At 39.8% G+C, this 25220-nt stretch overlaps 1 protein-coding gene across 2 annotated transcripts in view; it reads left to right on the forward strand.

Moving 5' to 3' along the window:
* Window positions 1–1046: 1046 nt before the first annotated feature.
* ERO1A (endoplasmic reticulum oxidoreductase 1 alpha) overlaps window positions 1047–25220 on the forward strand; it is a 51975-nt gene continuing 27801 nt past the window's right edge. For both annotated transcript variants that reach the window (XM_003930585.4, XM_074393929.1), the window contains exons 1-6: window positions 1047–1168; window positions 13086–13205; window positions 14581–14664; window positions 20204–20242; window positions 22688–22764; window positions 22856–22929. In XM_003930585.4, the coding sequence (XP_003930634.2) occupies window positions 1055–1168; window positions 13086–13205; window positions 14581–14664; window positions 20204–20242; window positions 22688–22764; window positions 22856–22929 (508 nt within the window). In that variant the 5' untranslated portion in view covers window positions 1047–1054. The remainder of the gene's footprint in view (window positions 1169–13085; window positions 13206–14580; window positions 14665–20203; window positions 20243–22687; window positions 22765–22855; window positions 22930–25220) is intronic.

The following is a 25220-nucleotide window of genomic DNA, read 5'->3' on the forward strand; positions in this document are numbered from 1 at the left end:
ATCATTGCAGGCCAGCCTGGGTGACCCCGGTAGACCCTATCTGGAAAAAAAGAAAAAAGAAAGAAAGAAAGAAAATTGGATAGACAAGTACCAAGGCTGAATGTTAAAAGACCAGGACTCGGGATTAGAGGACGTGGCTCTATCACTACCCAGCTCCAAATCCTTGCTCATGTCATCTCACTTCTGAACTGGGCCTGTTTGCTCCTATTAGAGAGGGTGGCTTCCACCCCCGCTGTCCAATACAGTGGGGACTAGCAGCCACATTTGACTATGAAACAGGTCTTGTTCGCGTCAAATACACACTGGATTTCAAAGACAAAAAAGTCAAATATCTTACGAATACCTTGAATATTGATTATATTTTGAAATAGTATTTTGCACATACGGGGTTAAAAAAATTTTTTAAAATAAAAAATAAAATGTACCTGTTATTTTTACAATTTCGATGTGGCTACTGAAAATGTAAATGACATATGCTGCCCAGGTCTAGATGCTCTCTAATATACCTTTCAGCTTTAAGACTCTTCCATGAACACGGCGGACACGTAATTCGTATGATTTGATTTCCTTGCCTTGAGATACGGACGGATTGGCCGGGAGTGAGCGGGATGGGGCGGGGCCCCGCAGGAAAACACAGGCCCCTCCGGCTTTCGCTCTCGCTCTGGGAGCTGGAAAGACCCTCCACTCCTGCACGGGGTCTGGGGTTGTGCGCGCGGATCGCAGCTCCAGGCGGGGGGCGTCAGGAGGCCGGGCGCGGGCGCAGCGGGCCGGGCGGGGCCGAGCCGGGCAGCGGGGCGGTGCGTCAGCCTCCTGCACCGAGAAGGAACCGGTCCGAGGCCCCGGGCGGCCGGCGCGGGCGCCGCGGCACGTCCGCAGGCTGGGTCGCGAGGTGGCGACCGCTGAGAGGCGGGAGGGCCGAGGCGGGCCTGGGAGGCGGCCCGGAGGTGGGGCGCCGCCGGGGCCGGCCCGCGCGGGCTTCATCTGAGGGCGCACGGCCTGCGGCCGAGCGTGCGGACTCCCAGGCGTGAAGCGACGAGCGGCTGCCGGAGCGGCTATGGGCCGCGGCTGGGGATTCCTGATTGGCCTCCTGGGCGCCCTGTGGCTGCTCGGCTCCGGCCACGGCGAGCAACAGCCCCCAGAGACCGCGGCGCAGAGGTGCTTCTGCCAGGTGAGCAATGCGCGCTTTGGTGCTGCGGGTCCCGGCGCCCTCCGCGGCACGCTGTGTCCCGCACGCCCAGGCAGGGGAGCGGCGGGGGGTGCGTCTTTGCGTCTCTTCCCGCCGAGAAAAAGACTCCGGTGCTGCTGCCTGGTGGCCGGGACTGTCTTCAGCTCGCCTGGCTTGGCGTGGACCGGGCCCCCGCGGCAGCCTGGACTTCGGCGCGCCCTCGGGTGCCTGGGACCAGGAGAGGGCTGTGGGTGCACGCGGTTGAGTGGATTTATGCATCTTCGTTGAGCTCTGCCCGGGGAGAGTGTGCACAGTGTATACACAGCGCACAGCCAGTATTTGCTGGTTTCACAGAACCTAGATCTTTCTAACTAACTTCAAACTTGACCAGGAACTTGTGTACCCAGTGCCTGTGCTGCGTGCATTTCGCCAGCCTTTTTGACTAAGACGTTTGATCTCGATGTTAGGCGGAAGAATGGCTGCGTGTGGTTTTTCTGTATAAACCCAACTACCTGATGTCTTTGGTTTCTGGCCCTGTGTGCTCTTTTTTTCGAACGTAATGAGATTCTCTGATCCTGACACTCATTAAGCTGGTATGAATTGGGAGAATGGTCCTTATTCTTCAAAGCACAAGTTTGATTACAGGCGGATTATGTTGTTTTCTTTCTGTAAGAGATGTGGTTCCTTGAGCAAAAAATTCAGGGAAACTTCCAGTTTACATTATCCTCAGTATCTGGTATTTCAATGTGATTACTCTTGTCAAAGCCACCTTTTGATTGACTCTGTTGATAAAAATTACTTTTTATACAAAATTAAGGGGTAGGCATCCATGTTATTCCTAATTATTAATTTATTATCAGAAATAACATTTTATGTGTTAGGAGCAAGATACCATGTCAAAGGAAAGATGCGTTTAAATATGAAACGGTTTTCTTTCACTGCTTTACATTCTTGGATTTTGTTGTTTTGCTTAGTGATTTGGGAGTGTTATCTAGGAAACTAAGGGAAGTTGAAAGAAAATTACTGCTTCACAAAGAAGACATTGAGAACTTCTTTACCCTCAATGATTACAAACGACACACAGTCAAGTACCTAAAAGGAAAAAGGGTAATTTTTTCTTCTGATATAATGTAACATAGAGATTAAACATTTAAAATATCACATAGAAGTAAATGACCTTAAAATAAAATATTCGGTACAGAAAGATGTGCAGTGTAACATTTTCAATTACATTCTGGAGATTTGGATAGTGGAATAAAAAAGTACATGTTGAACTCTTCAACTTTTACTTTTTTTCCCTTAATAACCTTTTTGGAGTTCTGCTTAAAATTGGAGAACTTTAAATTCTTTATATTTATTTTTTCTTTTAACTGGCGATTAAACTTTTTTCCTCTTTCACAGTATCGGCAGATTCAAATGCTTTCTTAACATAAAATTTTGTTAAGCCCCTTTCTTTTTCTCTTAGAACAGGGGAAGATATCTGTGTTCCTTTTCAGAGTCAACCTTGAAAAATGGTAAATTGGGCTGGGTGTGGTAGCTCCAGCCTGTAATCCCAGCACTTTGGGAGGTTGAGGTCGTAGTAGCTCTTGAGTCCAGGAGTTCAAGACCAGCATGGGCAACATAGTGAACCATCTGGGTGTGATGGTGTGCACCTGTGGTCTCAGCTACTTGGGAGGCTGAGGTGGGAGCGTGGCTTGAGCCCAGGAGTTCGAGACTAGCCTGGTGATCCTGTCTGTATTAGTCTGGGTTCTCTAGAGGTACAGAACTAAAGGAATATATAAAGGGGCGTTTATTAAGTTTGATTTACACGATCACAAGGTCCCACAATGGGCTATCTGCAGGCTGAGGAGCAAGGAGGGCCTCCTAAACTGAAGAACTTGGAGTCCAGTATTTGAGGGCAGGAAGCATCCAGCATGGGAGAAAGATGTAGGCTGGGAGGCTAGGCCAGTCTCTCTTTTCACATTTTTCTGCCTGCTTATATTCTAGCCATGCTGGCAACTGATTAGATTGTGCTCACCCAGATTCAGGGTGGGTCTGCCTTTCCCAGCCCACTATCTAGAGATCGAGGCAGTGAGCCATGATTACACCACTGCACTCTAGCGTGGGTTGACAGAGCGAGAGTCTGCCTCAAAATAATAATAATAATAATAAATTGAGGATCATATAGTTAAAAAAACAGTTTTAACAGAAATTTAGAAATTTTGAATGGTCTACTTATCTCATGATTTGTGGGAGCCTAAGCAAAAATTAAAAAAAAAAAAAAGATCAAAAAATGGTCTACTTAAATAAACTAAGAACAGAGACTATCAATTCCAGTTCAGTAAATGAAACAATATGGCCAGTAATGGAAGGGATGAGGATGAGGGGAGAAGGGAGGAGAGGCGGCAGAGAAAAATAGAGGCAAGCTTATAGACAGATACACACAGAAAAACAGCGTGAGAGGGAAAAGAAAAAAAATGGAGAAAGAAAAGGGGAGATAAATGGTGCAAATCATTCATTCAACAGACGTAACCACTCTGCACATTGACCAGTGTTTGCGATACAGAAATAACTATGGCATTATCCCTGCCTTGAAGAGTTTACAGTTTAGTGAATAATGTTCATTGGGAATTCATGGGAGGTACGGATCCTAAGCACTTAAAAAACAAGTCAGGAAATACTGCTAGAAACTAAGTCAAAAACTAAATTTTCACGTAATGTTTGGAAATACAAGTTAAAGTCTTCTCTAGTTCTGTTTACAGTATCCAGTGAGCTGCACAGTTCTGTTACTTTGTTAATAGTTTTATCTTTTCTTCCTGTTGCCTGTCCTTCTTACCACATCTGCCTTCGGTTACCACATCCCCACCCATCATCCCCCGTTGCAGGGTGCCTGGCTTATAGTAGGGTTCAGTTCACAGAATGTCAGCTCTGATTTGAGCCAGAGCAGTGACCTTAGAAAGTCATTGATTTAAAATATATAGAGGTCTACAAGAAATCTGATTAAATTCAACAAGCGTATGTTGAAACCTACTGTTAACAATTTACGGGAGATCAAAAAATGAATTAAAAAAAAAAGATCTGACACTTCCAAGTAGTGAGCCTGGTAAATAACTGGTGCTCAACAAGTCCTAGGGAAATTATAAGATGCAAGCACTATGCCAGCAGGAATATATGTTTTATATTATTCTGCTTAGCAAGCCATTTGCATGTTTTCCGGAACTGATCTTTCAAATTGGTTGATAGCTCCAACTGAGTCTTTGTATTCGGTCAGTTGCTACATATGCCTGTTAGTTGACATCAGATCCTACTAAAACCATTTTCACTGTATGTTGTAAGTTCCTTTAATAATAGTGCTTAAGTGTTAGTTGCTAAAAATGAGTGATTAATCGCCTTAGACTTGTAAATCTGTATATGTAACCTCATGTAAGAATTGTGTATACAACCTTATATGAGGTTATTATATATGTGTATCATGTAAGGTTGTATATACAATCCTTACATATACTTTAAACATTTTTTATTTTTAATTTTTTTTCATAGGAAATTGGCTTTCCTCCACTTTTGGGAGAATAAATCTATGAATTTTTTTTCCCCTGTGATCCAAAATGTCTAAATGTCTGTGAAGTTTTTTTTTTTTTTTTTTTTTTTGAAATGGAGTTTCATTCTGTTGCCCAAGCTGGAGTGCTGGAGTGGAGTGCAATGGTGTGATCTTGGCTCACTGCAACCTCTGCCTCCCGGATTCAAGGGATTCTCCTGCCTCAGCCTCTCGGGTAGCTGGGATTACAGGTGCATGCCACTATGCCTGGCTAATTTTTTTTTTTTTTATTGGAGACAGGGTTTCACTGTTAGCCAGGCTCTTCTTGAACTCCTCACCTCAGGTGATCTACCCGCCTCAGCCTCCCAAAGTTCTGGGATTACAGGTGTGAGCTACTGTGCCCAGCCTGTTTGTGAAGTTTTAACACATGTATAGTTCACATAAACATCTCCAAAATCAGGACCTACCCTTTCCTTAAATCAAAATAGTTTTTGTAGTAATAGGTATGGGCTTGAAGCAAATAAAGACCTTTCACAGTTTCTTATTTCTTTCTGACAATTATTACCCCATTAAATACCATTAGAGAGAATGAATGTAACAGAACTTTAGTTCCAATTAATGGCATACCAGGATGTATTTTAAAGAAATAACCTCAGAATAAATATTGAAGCCCAAATATGGAGGCACTGTGGACATCTTTTTCATTTAAATTAATTAGAAATAAGTTGGTAAACTCTTATTTGCTCACAATATTTTATCAATCTTAATGTCTAGTGCTGGTAACACTCAGGATAGCTTATTTGAGTGTGGTAAATCTCTTGTCAGGCTAATGAAAGGGGAGAGTAGCTAAGAGTCTAAAATAAACACTCCAAAAATGGATCTTTTTTAGTTTGGAGTGCATTTAGCAGATTTAACCTGTCAAGTGTATTGTTAGGCCAGTTGAAACGATGGTTTAAGGTGTTAGCACTAGTGGCTGGACCATGGGAGAGACACTTGCTAATATGTTGAGTGGTGGGTGGAAAGAAGCCTGGGATTAAAACTTAGTCAGAGGGATCTTTGAAACAGGTTTTACTGGAGAGGTGTCCACTGACTCTCAGTGTGTGCTGCATTCCAGGCTTTTTGAATAAACTGTGTGGAAGAAATATTTTCCTGATGGTTACCAGTCATTTGACAATAATTTAAAAGTTTTAGCGAGACTAAGACTTTAAAGCCAAAGTGACCTGTAGCATTCTATGTCCTTAGAATGGTGCCTACCACCTGGTGTGGAATCTTTGGTATTTCTCTGCTTCCATTGACAGACTTGGCCCAGTGTGCTTCTGTCAACAGATGAGTACTTTTCATGCTCCTTTTTATAGTCATAAAACCCGATAAAATTAAATACACCTAAAGTTCTTTGCCAAATAAAGCACACTTCGAGCACATAGATTTATTTATGTATCTCCCTCCACCGTTATTGAGGTATAATTGACACATAAAAATTGTATATATTTAAGGTGTGTACCATATAATGTTTTGATATATAAGGTCCTTGACCTTTTTTTTTTTTTTTTTTTTTGAGACGGAGTCTCACTCCAGATTGGAGTGCACTGGCCTGATCTCTGCTCACTAAAACCTTTGCCTCCTGGGTTCAAGCGATTCTTCTGCCTCAGCCTCCCAAGTAGCTGGGACTACAGGTGCCCACCGCCTTGCTCTTTTGGCCAGGCTGGTTTCGAATTCCTGACCTCAGGTGATCTGTGTGCCTTGGCCTCCCAAGGTGCTGGGATTATAGGCATGAGCCACCATGCCCGGCTCTTGCTCATTTTTTAATTGGGTTATTTTTTTGTTGTTGTTGTTGAGTTGTATGAGTGCCTTTTATATTTTGGATATTAACATCTTGTCAGACAGATGGTCTGCAAATATTTTCTCCCATTCTGTAGGTTGTCTTTTCATTTTGTTGCTTGTTTCTTTGTTGCATAGAAACATTTTAGTTGCATGTAGTCCCACTTACTTATTTTTGCTTTTGTTGCTGGTGTTTTTGGTGTCACATAAAAAATCATTACCAAGACTAATGTCATGGAGCTGTTCTCCTATGTTTTCTTCTCAAAGTCTTGCTGTTTCAGATCTTATATTTAAGTCTTTAATCAGCTTTGAGTTGGTTTTTGTGTATGCTGAAAGATAAAGATCCAGCTTCATTTTTTTTGCACATGGATATCTAGTTTTCCCACCACCATTTATTGATGAGACTGTCTTTTCCCATTGTGTGGTCTTGGTGTCTTTGTCAAAGATTAGTTGGCCAGATACGTGTGGGTTTATTTCTGGGCTACCTGTTGTTTTCTGTTGATCTATGTATGTGTTTCTATGCTGATACAACACTGTTGTGATACCGTAGCTTTGTGATACAATTTGAAATTACAAAGTATGCTGCTTCCAGATTTGTTCTTCTTGCAAAATTGCTTTAGCTACTTGGGGTGTTTTGCAGTTCCATACAAATTTTACAATTATTTTTTTCTATTTTTGTGAAAAATGCCATTGGAGTTTTGATAGAAATTGCATTGAATCTGTAGGACACTTTGGCTGGCATGGACATTTTAACAATATTAATTATTCTAATTTATGAACATGGGGTATCTTTTCATTTGTTTGTGTAATCTTCAGTTTTTTATCATTGTCCTTTAGTTTTCAGCACACTAATCCTTCCTCTCCTTGTTAAATGTATTCCTAAGTATTTTGCTCTTTTTGATTCTATTGTAAATATAACTTTCTTAGTTTTTTTGGATAGTTCATTGTTAGTATATAAAAACACAATTGATTTTTGTAAGTTGATTTGGTATCTTGCAATTTTATTGGATTTATTAGTTTAATGGTTTTCTGGTGGAGTCTTTAGGATTTTCTGTATATAAGATCACGTCGTCTGCAATTTTACTTCTATTTCTATTTCTATTTATTTATTTATTTTTTGAGATGGAGCTCGCTCTTGTTGCCCAGGCTGGAGTGCAATGGCATGATCTCGGTTAACTGAAACCTCCGCCTCCTGGGTTCAAGTGATTCTTCTGCCTCAGCCTCCTGAGTAGCTGAGATTACAGGTATATGCCATCACGCCCGGCTAATTTTTATATTTTCAGTAGAGACAGGGTTTCTCCATGCTGGTCAGGCTGGTCTCAAACTCCTGACCTCAGGTGATCCACCCACCTTGGCCTCCCAGAGTGCTGGGATTATAGGCGGGAGCCACCTCGCCCAGCCACTTCTTTATTTTTTATTTGGATACCTTTTATTTCTCTTTCCTAATTCACACTTTGAGCATGTTTAAAAGGTATTTTATAAAAAAGATGGTAGTGAGCCGAGATCGCGCCATTGCACTCCAGCCTGGGAAACAAGAGTGAAACTCCATCTCAAAAAAGAAAAAAAAAGTATATGAGGAATTAATTCTTTTTTTTTTTTTGGAGGTAGAATCTTGCTCTGTCGGCCAGTCTGGGAGTGCAGTGGCACGATCTCACTCATTGCAACCTTCCACTCCCAGGCTCAAGCAATTCTCCTGCCTAGCCTCCCAAGTAGCTTGGACTACAGGCACATGCCACCACACTCTGCTAATTTTTTTGTATTTTTAGTAGAGATGAGGTTTCACTGTGTTAGCCAGGATGGTCTCCATCTCTTGACTTTGTAATCCGCCGGCATAGGCCTCCCAAAGTGCTGGGATTACAGGCCTCAGCCACCGCACCTGGCCAAGGAATATACTCTTATAGTGCTTTGAGTGGAAAAATGATAATGTATGGTAAGACTAGAATATATGAGTACACAAGAAAACTTTAGAAAGTGTTTTTTTTTTTTTTTTTTTTTGACTCATTGCAAATTAAAGGATACTTCTAACATGAGAATAGTGAACAAGCAGCACAAACTAATTTTCTTTATCCTGCCTTTTGCGTTTGGTCAAATCAAAGAGTCATCGGAGAAAGTAATTGAGGCTCGCTCCATAGCTAACTGTTGATTATCTAGTTCTTTGTTCCATTGGAGCTACATTTGTCAAACTTTTGGGACATGTTAGCTGCATATTTGGCTGCGTTTTTCTTATTCATTTTGAAAATGCCATGTGCTGCTTTGGGGAATAACGTGCTTCCCTTTCATTGGAAGCATTTAAGCAGAAGTAGGGTAATAATGATGATTAACATGTACTGACAATTTACTTAGTATTATTTACCTTGGTATGAAATCTTTGAGATGAAAACTATTACTGTTTTCTCTTAAGATGAGAAACCAAGGCCCAGAGAGGTTAAATAACCTGGGTAAAGTGAAAAAGTAATGACTGGCAAAGATGGGATTCAAACCTAAGGAGGCCTGATGTTAGAACATGCATGCTAACTATTGGTACACACTACCTATTCCTTGAGGGATGTAAATGGAGGGACTTGCTGTTTGGCTTGGGAGGTTATAACAGAAAGCCTTCCAAGGCTCTCTACCTCTTAACAGACTAGTATTTTATTTATTTATTTATTTTTTTGAGGCAGTGTCTTACTCTGTATCCAGGCTGGAGTACATTGGCATGATTATGGCTCCCTGCAGCCTCGACCTCCCTGGCTCAAGCCATTCTCCCACCTTAGCCTCCTACTTGGCTGGAACTACAGACATGCACCATAATGCTTCACTAATTATTTTATTTTATTTTTGTAGAGACGGGGCCTCACTGTGTTGCCCACGCTAGTCTCGAACTCCTGGGCTCAAGCAATCCTCACACCTTTGCCTCTCAAAGTGCTGGGATTACAGGTGTGAGCCACCATGCCTGACCAAAAGGGTAAAATTTTAGAGTGGTCCATGTTATTGGTGAGGCCTACCTTGGTCCTCCTATTTACCATCCCTTAAATAGGGCCTTCTTATTGCTGCTTATTAGATTGGCCCTCTACCAAAAGCTTAGAGCATTAGAGCAGTGAACCTCAAACGTTAGGACACTAACCTTTAAAAAACATTAAAAAAATTCAGATTCCTATGGGAGGTCAGAGTTCTATTTCACTTTGGGATATAGCGTGGTGGTGACTTTCTCCCTTACCTAATTGTTCCACGTAGTCGTTATTTATGCAGCCTTAGCACATTCTGAAACAGCATCCAGTCCTCCTTGTTACAGGTTGGCACCTGTCTTTGGTCTTAGTTGAGGTGATAGGATTTTGCTTTGTTTCCAGGATCCTGTTCTGTGTCTATTAACTGTATTTCACATTAGTCCTTTCCTGAGGCTCAATCCTTTTTTTTGAGACAGGATCTCACTCCCATTGCCCAGGCTGGGGTGCAGTGGTACAATCTCGGCTCACCTTAGCCTTCGCTTCCCAGGCTCAAGCCATCCTCCCACCTCAGCCTCCTAGGCAACTGGGACTGCAGGCATATGCCACCATGCCTGGATAATTTTTTTTGTATTTTTAGTAGAGACAGGGTTTTGCCATGTTGTCCAGGCTGGTCTGGAATTCCTGGGCTCGAGAAATCTGCCCACTTTGGCCTCCCGAGCGCTGGGATTACAGGCATGAGCCACTGTGCCTGGCTGAGACTCTCTTCTAGTAACATCCTTTGTTCTCTAGTTTCTAGAACTGGTCCTGCCACCGTCTTCGCCAGACTCCCTCCCAGGGATCAGGTTGGCAGGCTTATCTGAGCTGTAAGATGGCATGGATTTCCGAGAATCTTCCTGTCTTTCCTTTACTGAGCTGTCTTCATCCATTGCATCTCCTGCCCTGATGCCTGTTGTTGAGAATACCTCCTACTCCATATTTCAGGAAGGGGCCAAACATTTTAAAATCTACCATTTATCCTGCCTTCTTTCCCTTTGAAGTCTCTTGGCTGTATGCCACCTCTGCTCCTGAGGATATTTGCATTACTTGCTGGTTTGGGGCTTCTTAGAGCTTCCTTTGTACTTAGGATAGAGATAGGAAGAATGTTGTATACAAAAGGTCGTTTACCTTTGCTGCTTGCTTTACTTGCTGTGTGTGTGTTTCTGCCTCCTGTGCTTGTGTACTCGGGGGCACTGAGCACACCATAGGTGACATGGTGCCAGATATGTTTAATGAGACAGTGTGATGCTGGTCTCCAGTGATTAGTGACAAAAGACAACATTCATTCATTCACCCACCTCTTCCACGAATAATAACAATAATAATTTTTTAGTGGCAGGATCTCACTTTGTCGCGGAGGCTGGAGTGCAGTGCAGTGGTACAATCTCGACTCCCTGCAACCTTTGCAAAGGGTTCAAGTGATTCTCCTGCTTCAGCCGCCCTAGTAGCTGAGACTACAGGCGCAGGCCACCATGCCTGGCTAATTTTTGTATTTTTGGTAGAGATGGGGTTTCGCTGTGTTGGTGAGGCTGGTCTCCAACTGCTAACCTCAAGTTATCCTCCTGCCTTGGCCTCCAGAGTGCTGGGATTACAGGCCACAAATAATTATTGAGCATCAATAATTAGTGTGCTTTCTGGAAGTATATACTTTTTCTCTCAAGGATTTTATATCCTAGTGAGCAGGAGCAAAATAGATAAATTTACTGCTGTGAGGTATGTCCTGGGAGCAGCAGAAGGACAGCTTCCTGAAAAAGGTAATACTGAGCTGAGTCTTGAAGATATATTTTTACCTTAAAAATGAATTCCTGGTGTGGGGGCGGTAATGGATGGCTTGAAATTTGCTCTCAAGTTTTTCATGTGTTTCTTTTTGTAACTTAATGTGTCTACTTTGCAGATATCCCTTTGGCCTTTGCAGTCTCTGTGTCTGTCATTCTTTGTATAATAATTTGTATCAAAGGGGAGAAACAGCTATTTTTTTTGTCCCTAGAAGTTCTGCTCTTAAGGTTCCAGAGAAAGTTTGAAAAATCAAATCTTTTAACTTAAAAAGTACTTTGTGTTGTTGGTATCCAAAATTAGGACTCTGAGATTTTTGTGTATTCAGAGAATTTTTGGTAGGAAAAAGGACAAATTTGCATATGAAATGAAAATAGTTATTACATGGCAAAATGTGTAGATGAGATTTCTAGAAACTGAATTAGTCCAAAACAAATAAGAGTAGGAAAAGCAGTAAAAAGTTTCTCTTGAATATTGCTGTTATCATCCAATGTATTCTTATTTCTTTTAGGTGAAAAATTTCCATTACTGTTTTGCTGTATTCTCAAATTAAAAGAAAGTTTAGGATTTTATGGTATTCTAAAATACTGAATCTTAATTCAGTATTTCAATAGAATATTATTTATTTGCTTCCATATCAGTAGATTTTAAAATTATTTATTTCTAGGCAATAGATCTTTCTAAAATATAATCCAAAGTAATTTAAAATGCAATTATCTAGACTAAAGTATGATAAAGATCTCTTTTCTGCAGCATGCTATATTTAAAATTTTTTTCTAGGTTGTTTTGTTTGTTTTTGTTTTTGGAATCATGATATATTTGTTTCTTAAAGCAATCTTTAATTAATTCTGTTAGGTGTTTTTCTAGCCCAAATAAACATCTAATAATTTTAGTTTAATTTGGCAAGGAACACTGGTGAAAAAAAGAAAAATCTGGTTTCATAACTGACAATATTTATTATCATTACCATTGTGTCCTAGGATATGTGTATTTAATAGCTTGATTTAGTAAATATCATTAGGATATTAGCTTTAAAACTGTGAAGATCAGGATTGATTTGAGGTCAGTTTGCTGTTTCAATGTTAGTAATGATAAGTAATTTCTAAGCACCATTCCAAACCTTTAGGAAATTGTTATAGCCCAATACTTCAGGGTTGTTAGATCCTTACTGAAAACTAAGGATGCAAATGCAGCTGTGCTTCAGGAAAGACAGTGAAAGTGGGAGCTGGAAACCCCTCAGGTCTCCAAGTAGCATATACTCTCTCTCTATCTCCTACCTCTGCTTCTTTGTGTATCTTTTCCTACCCCCTCCCCCAACCCGAGAATTCCAAGGACAATCAAGCTTTGTGTATCTTTTAAAACCTTTACTCTCTCTGCCAACTGGCTCCTGTGCTCCTCAGTTCAAATTATGGAGTATTCGTTTACTGGTCTAGCCGCAGGAGACATCTCTTCTTCTTAGTCTCAATTCTAGGTTCCCGGAGAGGCGATCATGACTGGGTTTGAGTTAGATGCCTACCCTTAGTCAGGTCAACTTTGGCCTGGAGGGCAGAGTTACAAAATAAATGATTGCCAGGGAACCAGTCTGTGTGTATGTGTGTGTGCGTGTGCTTGCATGTGAACACATGTGTCATGAGCTCTGCACACCCTACAGAAGTATTCATTGTATTCCTCTTGGTATATAGCAAGAGCAGCAATATTACTAGATTATTGTCATACCCCATCTCAAGAAATTATGAGGGAAGAGGGAGGATAAGGATTGGTTGAATAGGGGCTGTTTCATAACAACCATGTGAGGAAGAATAATCCTGTTGCATCTAGGACATTTCCATTTAATATTTCATTTTCTTTGTAACAGGTTAGTGGTTACTTGGATGATTGTACCTGTGATGTTGAAACCATTGATAGATTTAATAACTACAGGCTTTTCCCAAGACTACAAAAACTTCTTGAAAGCGACTACTTTAGATATTACAAGGTATTTTTAATTTTAACTTTTTATATAAGAATAAAGTTTAAGTGGATAGTTACATTTTCTTAAGAATTACTGAGCTTCAAAATTGTGGTTATTATTTAAAATTGATATAGGCTTTATTAAGAAAATTCAGTTCAGGCCGGGCGCGGTGGCTCAAGCCTGTAATCCCAGCACTTTGGGAGGCCGAGGTGGGTGGATCACAAGGTCAAGAGATTGAGACCATCCCAGTCAACATTGTGAAACCCCATCTCTACTAAAAATACAAAAAATTAGCTGAGCATGGTGGCGCGTGCCTGTAATCCCAGCTACTCAGGAGGCTGAGGCAGGAGAATTGCCTGAACCCGGGAGGCGGAGGTTGCGGTGAGCCGAGATCGTGCCATTGCACTCCAGCCTGGGTAACAAGAGCGAAATTCTGTCTTAAAAAAAAAAAAAAAAGAAAATTCAGCTCATAAGAGTGTACCATGTGATTCTGAAACCATCCATTGGATAATTTTAATAACTGAATTTTACACTCTAAAGTTAGAACCTCATTGGTTAAATTGAAGTTAGGACAGAAATTATTATATATTCTTATCAAGATTGTGAAATCATAATTTTCTAAAACATCAGGTTGGCTCCAATTAATTAAAATAATTAAATGTTTTTTAGTAGAATCATGACTTTATTTTGACCTATATTGTTTTAACAAATCACTTGTGCTATTGTATCTTGAGATATTTACTAGAAGAGTTTAGAAAACCTGATCATTGGAGTATTTGGTTGTAATCAGAGTTTAAAATTGTCTATTCTCTACCTGTTAACTCTTTCTTGTTTGAAAAGAATAGGAGTCGAGCTACTTTGGCTCCTAGTTGCCATCTGTTTGGCAGTCTGTGTCTTTTTTTTTTTTTTTTGGTAGACAGAGTCTCTGTCACCCAGGCTGTAGTGCAGTGGTGTGATCTCAGCTCACTACAACTTCTGTTTCCTGGGTTCAGGCAGTTCTCTTGCCTCGGCCTCCCAAGTAGCTGGGATTACAGGCACCTGCTACCATACTCGGCTAATTTTTGTATTTTTAGTGGAGACGAGGTTTTGCCATGTTGGCCAGGCTGGTCTCGAACTCCTAACCTCAGGTGATCCATCCACCTTGGCCTCCCAAAGTGCTAGGATTATAGGCATAAGCCACTGCGCCTGGCCCAGTCTGTGTCTTTCTAACCAGGTCTACCAATGTACTTATACTAGCCTCACATTTATACTATTTTTGGAACCTGGCAACAGATAGGTAGAAGAAATAATATATTTGCAGCTGATAACATGACCAAATTATAGCACCATAATTTGTAACTGTCAATTATTATCTTGGGATTCTGATTTTTATAGCCCTTTTTCTATTATCATTTTATAGGTAAACCTGAAGAGGCCGTGTCCTTTCTGGAATGACATCAGCCAGTGTGGAAGAAGGGACTGTGCTGTCAAACCATGTCAATCTGTAAGAACCATGTATACATTTAAAAACTGTTACATCCTTTTTCACCCATTAGAACATTTTGTTTTATTTATTTATTTTAAGAACTTTTTATTTTTTGAAAAAACAGATGAGATTTTTCCATGTTGCCCAGGTTGGTCTTGAACTTCTGGGCTCCAGCAATCCACCTGCTTTAGCCTCCCAGAGTGTTGGGTCTGTGCCACTATCCCCGGCCCATTACAACTTTTTAAAGGGGGCCAATATAACTAAAATAATTGTGCAGTCCTTAGTTTAAATATAACATTCAATATTCACACATTAAAAACCTAAACTTATAAAACCTACTTTGAATTATACTGCCTTCATAATAATAGGATTAAAATTTTGTGGTTAATATAATTCTTTGACTTATTAAGTAGATTGATAGTAGTTCTTTTGACTTGATATTTATTTTTCTTCTTAACATCTTTTCCGAACCTAGTTTTGTATATAGCATAATAAAATGAAATTAATCAAAATATAAATGAAATACCCCTGCTTTTTTCAGGTGTATTTTTGCCTTGGATTTCCTGGGGTATGAGTGGACAAAACACCTGGTTTTACTTAGGTATTTTTTGGACCATTAAAATTTGAAGTATTCTATGTGAAAACAGAGTTTAAAAAATATTTTTGAATGATCATTTATTTCCTTTAAAAGTACATCTTTTTTTTTTTTTTTTTTGAGACGGAGTTTCGCTCTTGTTACCCAGGCTGGAGTGCAATGGCACGATCTCGGCTCACCGCAACCTCTGCCTCCTGGGTTCAAGCAATTCTCCTGCCTCAGCCTCCTGAGTAGCTGGGATTACAGGCATGCGCCACTATGCCCAGCTAATTTTTTGTATTTTTAGTAGAGACGGGGTTTCACCACGTTGACCAGGATGGTCTCGATCTCTCGACCTTGTGATCCACCCGCCTCGGCCTCCCAAAGTGCTGGGATTACAGGCTTGAGCCACCGCGCCCGGCCTAAAAGTACGTCTTTTTGGCCAGTTGCAATGGCTTATGCCTGTAATCCCAGCACTTTGAGAGGCCGAGGCGGATGGATTGCCTTGGCTCAGGAGTTTGAGACCAGCCTGGCCAACACGCTGACACCCTGTCTCTACTAAAATACAAAAAAAAAAGTTAACTGGTTGTGGTGTTATGCCCCTGTAGTCCCAGCTACTGGGGAGGCTGAGGAAGGAGTATTGCTTGAACCTGGGAGGTGGAGGTTTCAGTGAACCAAGATCACACCACTGTACTCCAGCCTGGGTGACAGAGCAAAACTCTGTCTTCCAAAAACAAACAAAGTATATCTTTTTGTTTCACTTTTAAAATTGTGGTAAAATATACATAACATAAAATTGACCATTTGAACAATTTTTATGTATACAGTTCAGTGGTATTAAGTGTGTTCATCTTATTATCCAACCATTGCCACCATCTATGTCTAGAACTTTTTATCTTCCCAACCTGAAACTGTAAACTGTTCCTGTTTATAAGTCTTAATTTCTCCCTCCTCCCAGGCCCTGGCAGCCACCATTCGGGTTTCTTTCTTTCCAAATTTAATTGTTCTAGTGCTTCATGTTAGGGGAATAATACAGTATTTGTCCTTTTTTGGATGGTTTATTTCACTTAGCATACCGTTTATGTTGTAGCATTTATCAATTCTATTTTTTTTAAGGCTGAATAATATTCTACTGTATGCCTATACCATATTTTGTTTATACATTCACCTGCTGATGGACTTTTGGGTTATTTCTATTTTTGGGCTGTTGTGAATAATGCTACTGTGAATGTGGTTACACAAATATTTGTTTGAGTCCCTACTTTAGTTTTTTGGGCTATCTACTTAGAAGTGGAGTTGCTGGATCTTATGTTAATTCTGTTTGTGTTTTCTGAGGATCTGCCATACTGTCTTCAACAGTGGCTGTACCATTTTACATTCCTATTAGCAATGCATAAGAGTTCCAGTTTCTTCACATTCTTGACAATAATGTTATTTTCTATTTTTTTTTTGATTAATTGTCATTCTGATAGATGCGAAGTGCTATTGTGGTTTTGGGTTTTTTAAATTTTATATATGTAAATATTGTTTAACAGACTTACCTAGCATGTTGAATTAAGGCCAATATCAAATACTATTTATGGGCATTTTTAAAAATTTTAAAAATTTTAAATGGTTTTTAATTTTTTTTGAAGATGGAATTTCACCACGTTGGCCAGGCTGGTCTTGAACTCCTGACCTCAGGTGATCCACCCACCTCAGCCTCCCAAAGTGTTAGGGTTACCGGCGTGAGCCACTGTGCCCGGCTTATTTATGGGCATTTTACCATGAAAATGAGAAGCATGTTTTTTGTTGCATTAATCCTCATATAGACACAACTTACTGAAAATTAAAAGAATTAATTTGTGAAACACTTTGTTACTATTATTAAAGCTTGAGCGTATCATTAAAGTGATATTAACAATGCAAACATTTTGTATTCTAAGTTTTGCATTTATAATTTAGTAGTAGAAAAAAATTAGTTGTGGAAATTTACATCCTATTTATATGAATTAGTAAAAATGCTAAAATATGGTAGATGCTTAATAAAGGCATTTAATTATACTTGTTCATTAAATGGGCTTTTTATTGATATTAGAAAATATAAATACAGTGATTGCAAAGTCAAATCTCATCCTGAAATAGCAATTATTTCTGATTATTGTTGATGAAGTGTAGAACTAAAGGATGCCATTTGGAAAAGAAGATTGGAGGGAGTAGAAACCCTGAAAATCCTGTTTCATAATATAATAGTTTATTGATTTTGTCAGTTGACAGACGAATGAGATGTATTTCACTGTGAATCCTAGAGAAAACAACCAATTTTAGCATTTGAGAAATGTTAAAGAGATATTTATTATTTGATTTGAATGTATAGAAGTGCTATTAAAGAATCAGGTGAAGTCAGGATCTAGTTATTTTAGCTTCTGCAGAGCTGGGAAGAACTGAAAGGCAGAATGCCTTTCATGCCAATACTTTGGGGTTTTTTGTGTGTGTTTTTTGTTTGTTTGTTTTTGAGGCAGGATCTCGCTTTGTTGCCCAGGCTGGAGTGCAGTGGTTCACTGCAACCTTTGCCTCCTGGGCTCAAGATATCTTCCCACCTCAGCCTCCTGAATATCTGGGACTACATGTGGACTACAGGCGCACATCATCATGCCCAGCTGATTTTGTGTACTTTTGGTGGAGACAAAGTTTCACCATGTTGCCCAGTGTGGTTTCGAACTCCTGAGCTCAGGTGATCCACACGCCTCGGCATCCCAAAGTGCTGGGATTACAGGCGTAAGCCACTGCGCCTGCCAGCAATACTTGTTTTTTTTCTTGAACTGGTATTATGATGGAGAAAAGCTTTTTCTTTAAAAGATCATAGGAAGGCCAGGCATACAGAGCTCTGCCCCTGAGCTTTTGGTTTAGTAGGGGAGATAAATGCTAATTAATCATTTCAGTACAAGTGTGATAGCCCCAAAATAGAGATGGACTGAAATTATACACACTGTGAGAACAGAGGGGAAGGGAGAAAAGAGAAAGGAGATTGAGAGAAGCCCCGCTTCAGGTGACAGTGAGGGCATGTACCAATTACATTCCTCTTAGGGCAAGCCTGGGCTCAGTTCTAATAGTTCCTCACAGGGTGGTGTGTTGGAACCAAAGATTGATTAAAGGTCATTTCAGGAACCTTGGAATACTTGCTTTAGCCTAAATCAGCTTTCATACCTAGCATTTGTATTGCACATTACTGATACCGTGCCATTTCACTATTATACACTTCAGTGTACATCTAAAAGAAAGGACATTATTTCATGACCATAGTGCCATTATCACATCTAGAACAGTGAACAGGTCTTTCTTAATCTAATAGATGTACAAGGTTAAACAGAGTAAACTCACTACTTCAGATGCCCTGCTGCTGTTTTGTTGATACCTTTTTGGGTTAAACAAGAAACAAAGACCAGTTTCCTTTTTGTCAACACTTTGATTTCCTTATTTAGCTCATTTATAAACTCAGTTCAGGTGATCCTCTGTGACCCAGTAGGCGATGAAAAAAAATAATAATAAAGGTTGAAGTTCTCTTCCTCATACTTGGCTCTTTAAAAACCATATACCTCATTTTATACCCTGATTCCAGAGAAAATTTGAATAAAGCAGATGGTCTGCCTATAGAGGATGGAATCCCTTTATAAGCTGAAAGGCCATTCATGTCTTCACTTTACAATTAATCAAGTCAAGGTTTTTTTTTTTTTTTTGAGGTGGAGTCTTGCTCTGTCATGCAGACTGGAGGGCAGTGGTGTGATCTTGGCTCACTGCAACCGCCACTTCCTGGGTTCAAGCAGTTTCCTGCCTCAGCCTCCCAAGTAGCTGGGATTACAGGTGCCCACCACCATTCCCAGCTAATTTTTTTTTTTTTTTTTTTTAATATTTTTAGTAGAGACGGGGTTTCACCATCTTGGCCAGGCTAGTCTTGAACTTCCGACCTCGTGATCCACCCGCCTCAGCCTCCCAAAGTGCTGGGATTACAGGTATGAGCCACTGAACCTGGCCACGACAAGGTTCTTTCACCTCCATTATTAATTGGCCAATATGAGAAAAATAGCAATACCCAATATGCATTGGCCAATAAACTACTCTAGTGGTTAAGTCTTTTTGGAGATCAATTTAACAGAAAAATTTCAAAGTCTGTACTCTTTGACCTACTAATTCTATTAGGAATGCCACCTAATAACAGAAATGGACAGATGTTCAAAGATGACTGTAAAGCAGTACTGAATATTGCAAAGATGTCAGTTGTGCTGAAATTAATCCATATATTTGGCATGTAAAAAAACTAGAAATCATCTAAGTGTCCAGCCATAGAAAACGAATATGCATTGACACAGTAAAGTAATGGTCTGTGTGGGTCCTTCCTTTTAGGCAGGCGTAATCTATTTCAGGAATATACCTGGCATTGGAATAGTGTCTATTTATAGAGTTCTGATACATAATTGACTACTCCCAGCATTCCTTTGAGGATAGGTAGATAGTTCCTATAGTTCAGTAAGTGGCCAGTATGACTAAAAACTGGTACCAGTTTCCTCTGAAAAGAACTAGGGCTCCTGAAGATATGGTTGATTACAAGAACCTGGAATATCTTGCCATCACAGAAAACAAAAAAATTCTACTAAGGACCACTGGAGTAATATCAAAAGGACACAGATTAATATCCAGTCAGCACTCAGTGGATCTCCTAGTGGCCAAGTATGGGACAATTTGAACATCAAAAGGAATAATGCCTAAAAGACTATTTTTACATGTCCTTGCTGTAATATACATAATATATGCTCAGCAATCCATAGAATAATTTGTTCTTGAATTTTTATTTACTTTTAAGAAACCATATGAATACCACCTAACTATTCTGTTAAAAAATCCAACTTCAGTAATTTGTTTTAGGAATTTTTCTCATATAATAGAAATTTAAGAGACGTTGTAAGAAGATGGAATGAATGCCATCTAAAAACATCTTTTATTTTTCAGGATGAAGTTCCTGTTGGAATTAAATCTGCAAGCTACAAGGTATGTATGTAAACCTATTGATGTGTCTAATATCTTAATGAAAACTTGAAAAACCTGTTTCCCTTGTACCTACTGTCACATTTATCGGCTTCCAATGGTGAAACCCATTGAGAGGTATTTATACTGAATGGCTTTCTTTCTTTCTTTCTTTTTTAATTTTTTTCTTTATGTTTGTTTTTGTTTAACATTTTATTTTATTTTATTTTATTTATTTATTTTTTGACAGAGTCTCGCTCTGTTGCCCAAGCTGGAGTGCAGTGGTGCGATCTCGTCTCACTGCAACTTCCGCCTCCAGGTTATAGCGATTCTCCTGTCTCAATCTCCCGAGTAGCTGGGATTACAGACACCCACCACAATGCCTGACTAATTTTTGTATTTTAGTAGAGGCGGGGTTTCACCATATTGGCCAAGCTGATATTGAATTACCTCAGGTGATCTGCCTGCCTCAGCCTCCCAAAGTGCTGGGTTTATAGGCATAAGCCACTGTGCCTGGCCTGTTTAAAATTTTATCATAGAAAATATCAAAGATAAATAAAAACAGAGGAAAAGAAATGTATGTGAAAGTCCATACTTTATTCAGATTCCTTTAGTTTTTTTTTTTTTTTTTTGAGAGACAGAGTCTTGCTCTGTCACCCAGGCTGGAGTGCAATGGCGTGGTCTCAGCTCAGTGCAACCTCTGCCTCCTGGGTTCAAGCGATTCTCCTGCCTTAGATTCCTGAGTAGCTGGAATTACAGGTGCCCACCACCATGGCTAGCTAATTTTTGTGTTTTTAGTAGAGATGGGGTTTCACCGTGTTCGTCAGGCTGGTCTTGAACTCCTGACCTTGTGATCTGCCTGCCTTGGCCTCCCAAAGTGCTGGGATTATAGGCATCAGCCACTGTGCCTGGCCTTTTTTTTTGGTAATGGACAAGAGCTGGCTGTGTTGTCTAGGCTGGAGGGCAGTGGCGTGATCATAACTCACTGTAACCTTGAACTCTGGGGCTAAAGTGTTTCCCTTCAGCTTTCTGAGTAGCTGAGACTATAGGCACATGCCTCCATGCCTAGATAATTAAAAAAAATTTTTTTATAGAGATGGCATCTTGCCATGTTGCACAGGGTGTTTGTTCTCAAACTCCTGACCTCAAGGGATTCTCCTGCCTTAGCCTCCCAAAATGCTGGGATTACATGCATGAGCCTCCACACTGGGCCAGATTTCTTTAATTTTTACCTAATATTCTTTTTCTGTTCTAGAAATATACCCACCCCATATACTACGTTATATTTAGTAATTACGTCTTAGGCTTCTCTTAGCTGTAACCATTTCCTAGTCTTTGTTTCTGTTAAGGTGTTTTTGAGTAGTACTAGTCAGGTGTATTTTATAGACCGTTCCTCAGTAGGGATTTGTCTAATGTTTTTCTTACAACTAGACTGGGATTATGGGCTTCAAGGAGGAAGACCACACAGATTAAAGTGCCATTTTCATCACGTCACTGGCACCATGACTTATCCCTGGTAATGCTAACCTTGATCACCTGGCTGAGGTCGTTTTTGTCAAGTTTCTCCACTGTCGATTTACTGTTTTTACTTTTTCCATACTGTGTTCTTTGGAAGGAAGTCAGTGTGCACAGTTTACACCTAAGGAGTGTGGAGTTATTCTCCATCTCCCTGAGGACAGAGTATTTAAAGAAATTATTTGGAATTCTCCAGTATGGGAAATTTATGTCTTCTTCCCCCATTTACTTACTTATTCAATCATTAGTATCGTTATGGACTCAAGAGTATTTATTGTACACTTTGGATTATAATTTGGTACTACTTGTTTTAGTCACTCCAGATTGCTATAGCGGTATCATATGGTGGCTTAAACAGCAAACATTTATTTCTCACGGTTCTGGAGACTGGGAAGTCTAAGATCAAGGTACCAGCCAATTTGGTTCCTGTTGAGGGTACTCTTCCTGGTTTGCAGATCAGGTTGTTCATTCGTTCCTTCCTTCCTTCCCCTTCCCCTTCCTTTTCCCTCTCCTTTCCCCTTTCCTTTCCTCTTTCCTTTCTTCTCTCCTTTCCCCTCTCCCCTCTCCCCTCTCCCCACTCTCCCTTCCCCCTTCTCTCTTCCCCCTTCCCCTCCCCTCTCCTCTCTTCCCCTCCCCCCTTCCCCTCCCCTCCCCTCCTGGCCAACATGGCAAAACCCCATGTTTACTGAAAATACAAAAATTAGCTGGGCATAGTGGTGCATGTCTGTAGTCCCAGCTACTCGGGAGGCTGAGGCAGGAGAATCACTTGAACCCTGGGGGCAGAGGTTGGAGTGAGTTGAGATCACACTACTGTACTCCAGCCTGGGTGCCAGAGCGAGACTGCATCTCAAAAAAAAAAAAAAAAAAAAAAAGACGTTCAGATAACTTCTAAATTTTAAAAAAGATTTTAAAATGCAGTAAGTTATATTCTATTTATTCCCTTTTTCATTTTAGTATTCTGAAGAAGCCAACAATCTCATTGAAGAATGTGAACAAGCTGAACGACTTGGAGCAGTGGATGAATCTCTGAGGTTTGAATATATTTTTCAGCAGTATTTCATGTTTCTTTATGTCACATATTAACTTAAAAATAATAATGTTATTTATTTTCTTTGTTTGAAGTGAGGAAACACAGAAGGCTGTTCTTCAGTGGACCAAGCATGATGATTCTTCAGATAACTTCTGTGAAGCTGATGGTATAATATTTTTTATGTATTATGTTTAAAATTGTACCTAAGAAAATATTTTTTAAAAATTATTTAAATCTGGGCATGGTGGCTTGTGCCTATAGTCCCAGCTTTTCTGGAGGCTGAGGCAGGAGAATCACTTGAGCCCAGGTGTTTGAATCCACACCGGGCAACATTGCAAGACCCTATCTCAGAAAAAAGTTATTAAAGAAAAAAACTCGGTTTCTAACAGTTTGGTGATTCTTCAAAAACCTAAACATAGAATTAGCATATGACAACAGTTCCTTTCCTAGGTATGTACTAAAAAAAATTAAAGACAGGGGCTTAAACAGATAGCAAAGCAATGTTCATTGTAGCCAAAAAGTCGTAACAACCCAATTGTCCAGCACGGTTTGAATGGATAAACAAAATATGGTATATAATATACACAGTGGAATACTATTCAGCCAGAAAAAGGAATGAAGTTCTGATACATGCTACAACATGGATGGACCTTGACAATATGATAAGTGAAATAGGTCAGGCATCAACGGACAATTATTAAATGATTCCACTTTCATGAAATGTCAAGAATAGGCAATTTCATAGAGACAAAGTAGACTAAAGATTATCAGGGGTTGTGGTGGGTAGGCGTTATTGCTGAATGGTTAGAGTTTCTGTTTAAGGTGCTGGAAAAGTTTTGGCAACAGATAGTGGTGACGGATGCACAGCATTGTAAATATAATGAATCCCACTGAATTGTATACTTAAATGTGGTTGAACTGTAAATTTTATTATACCTATTTTACCACAGTTTAAAAGAACTGTTTCTAGAAAAAATTTACCTCTTAAGTTTTGCAGTTCTATATAGCTAGTAGTTTATATAATTTTGTATATACATTTTGCATAAATAGCTAAAATGTAGGGATTACAAAAACCTGCTTCAGTTATATTGCTGTTGGATTGTTAGGTATTTTCCTTAAATATGGTCCATGTTGCTTTTGGAGAAGAGAATATTGAACCATTAGCTGAGTTTGTGATGTCTAAAGTTAAGCCAGAATGCTGGTGCTGTTAATCTAGAAGCCCTGGAATTCATTAAAACTCTGATTATGGCTCATGCCTATAATCCCAGCTACTCAGGAGGCTAAGGCAGGAGAGTCGCTAGAACCCAGCAGGTGGGGGTTGCAGTGAGCCAAGATTGTGCCACTGCACTGGAGCCTGAGCAACAGAGTGAGAGTCCATCTCAAAACAAAACAAAACAAAACAAAACAAAACCTCTGATCAAGACTTACGGATTTTCCAGTTCTTCCTTTTTCTACTATTTCCTTTTTCTAAGTTGAATTGTTAGCCTCTTAAGTGGCTAAAAAAATCAGTTTGAGTTTTGGTATTCTTCTGTGGCTCTTTTCTAGTGGACTAATGATGTTCAAAATTTAGTGAAAATAGGCCTGGCTTGGTGACTCATGCCTGTAGTCCCAGCACTTTGGGAGACCAACGAGGGAAGATTGCCGAGTCCAGCCTGGGCAACATGAGAAAAGTCTGTCTCTACAAACAATACAAAAATTGGCCAGGCCAGTAGTCCCAGCTACTCAGGAGGTGGGAGGATTACTTGAGCCTGGTAGGTTGAGGCTGGAGTGAGCCATGATTACACCACTGTATTGTAAGCCTAGGACAGAGTGAGATCCTGTGTCAGAACAACAGTAGCAAAAACATATTAGTGAATACAGTGATATAAATTCTTTTAATTATAAGCAAAAGATGAAGTCTACAGTCTCCATGAAAGATAAAGTATTTTTAATTTTGTGGCTTCTTTTTGGGGAAAATTGCTTTCCTTAATGGAGGCGGTAGCCATGTTTTGGTGTATACTTAGTTACAATTCCTTATTTCCAGTTCTAAAATCTGAAAACTCTGAAAACTGAACATTTCTCCCCTTGAGTTTAGCACAGGCTGATTTAGTGTGAGTATTCCTATGTTTCACTGTAGATATATTTATGTGTTTGAATATAGCTTGCTGCCCCACGTCAAGCTGGAGTAATACTCAATATATTTTTCATGCACTGTATTACCTTTGTAAAATACGGAAAGTTCTCCGTTCCATCCAAGACCTGTATGGTCCCAGGCATGTTGGGTAAGGAGTGTAGACCTGTATCAAGATTTGAACTAGTAAAGGAAGGCAACGTGACGTTCTCCCAACACCCTTATTTTGATATCTTTTCTCCAAGGTTTTTTTTTTTTAACCTTAAATATTGTTGTGAGATAAAAGTACCTTTATAATATGCAGCTATAAGTTTTTTAGTCTTCCAATGTTAGAAAAAGAATGGTAA

Source organism: Saimiri boliviensis, chromosome 2 (genome assembly GCF_048565385.1).
Source record: "Saimiri boliviensis isolate mSaiBol1 chromosome 2, mSaiBol1.pri, whole genome shotgun sequence".
NCBI lineage: Eukaryota > Metazoa > Chordata > Mammalia > Primates > Cebidae > Saimiri > Saimiri boliviensis.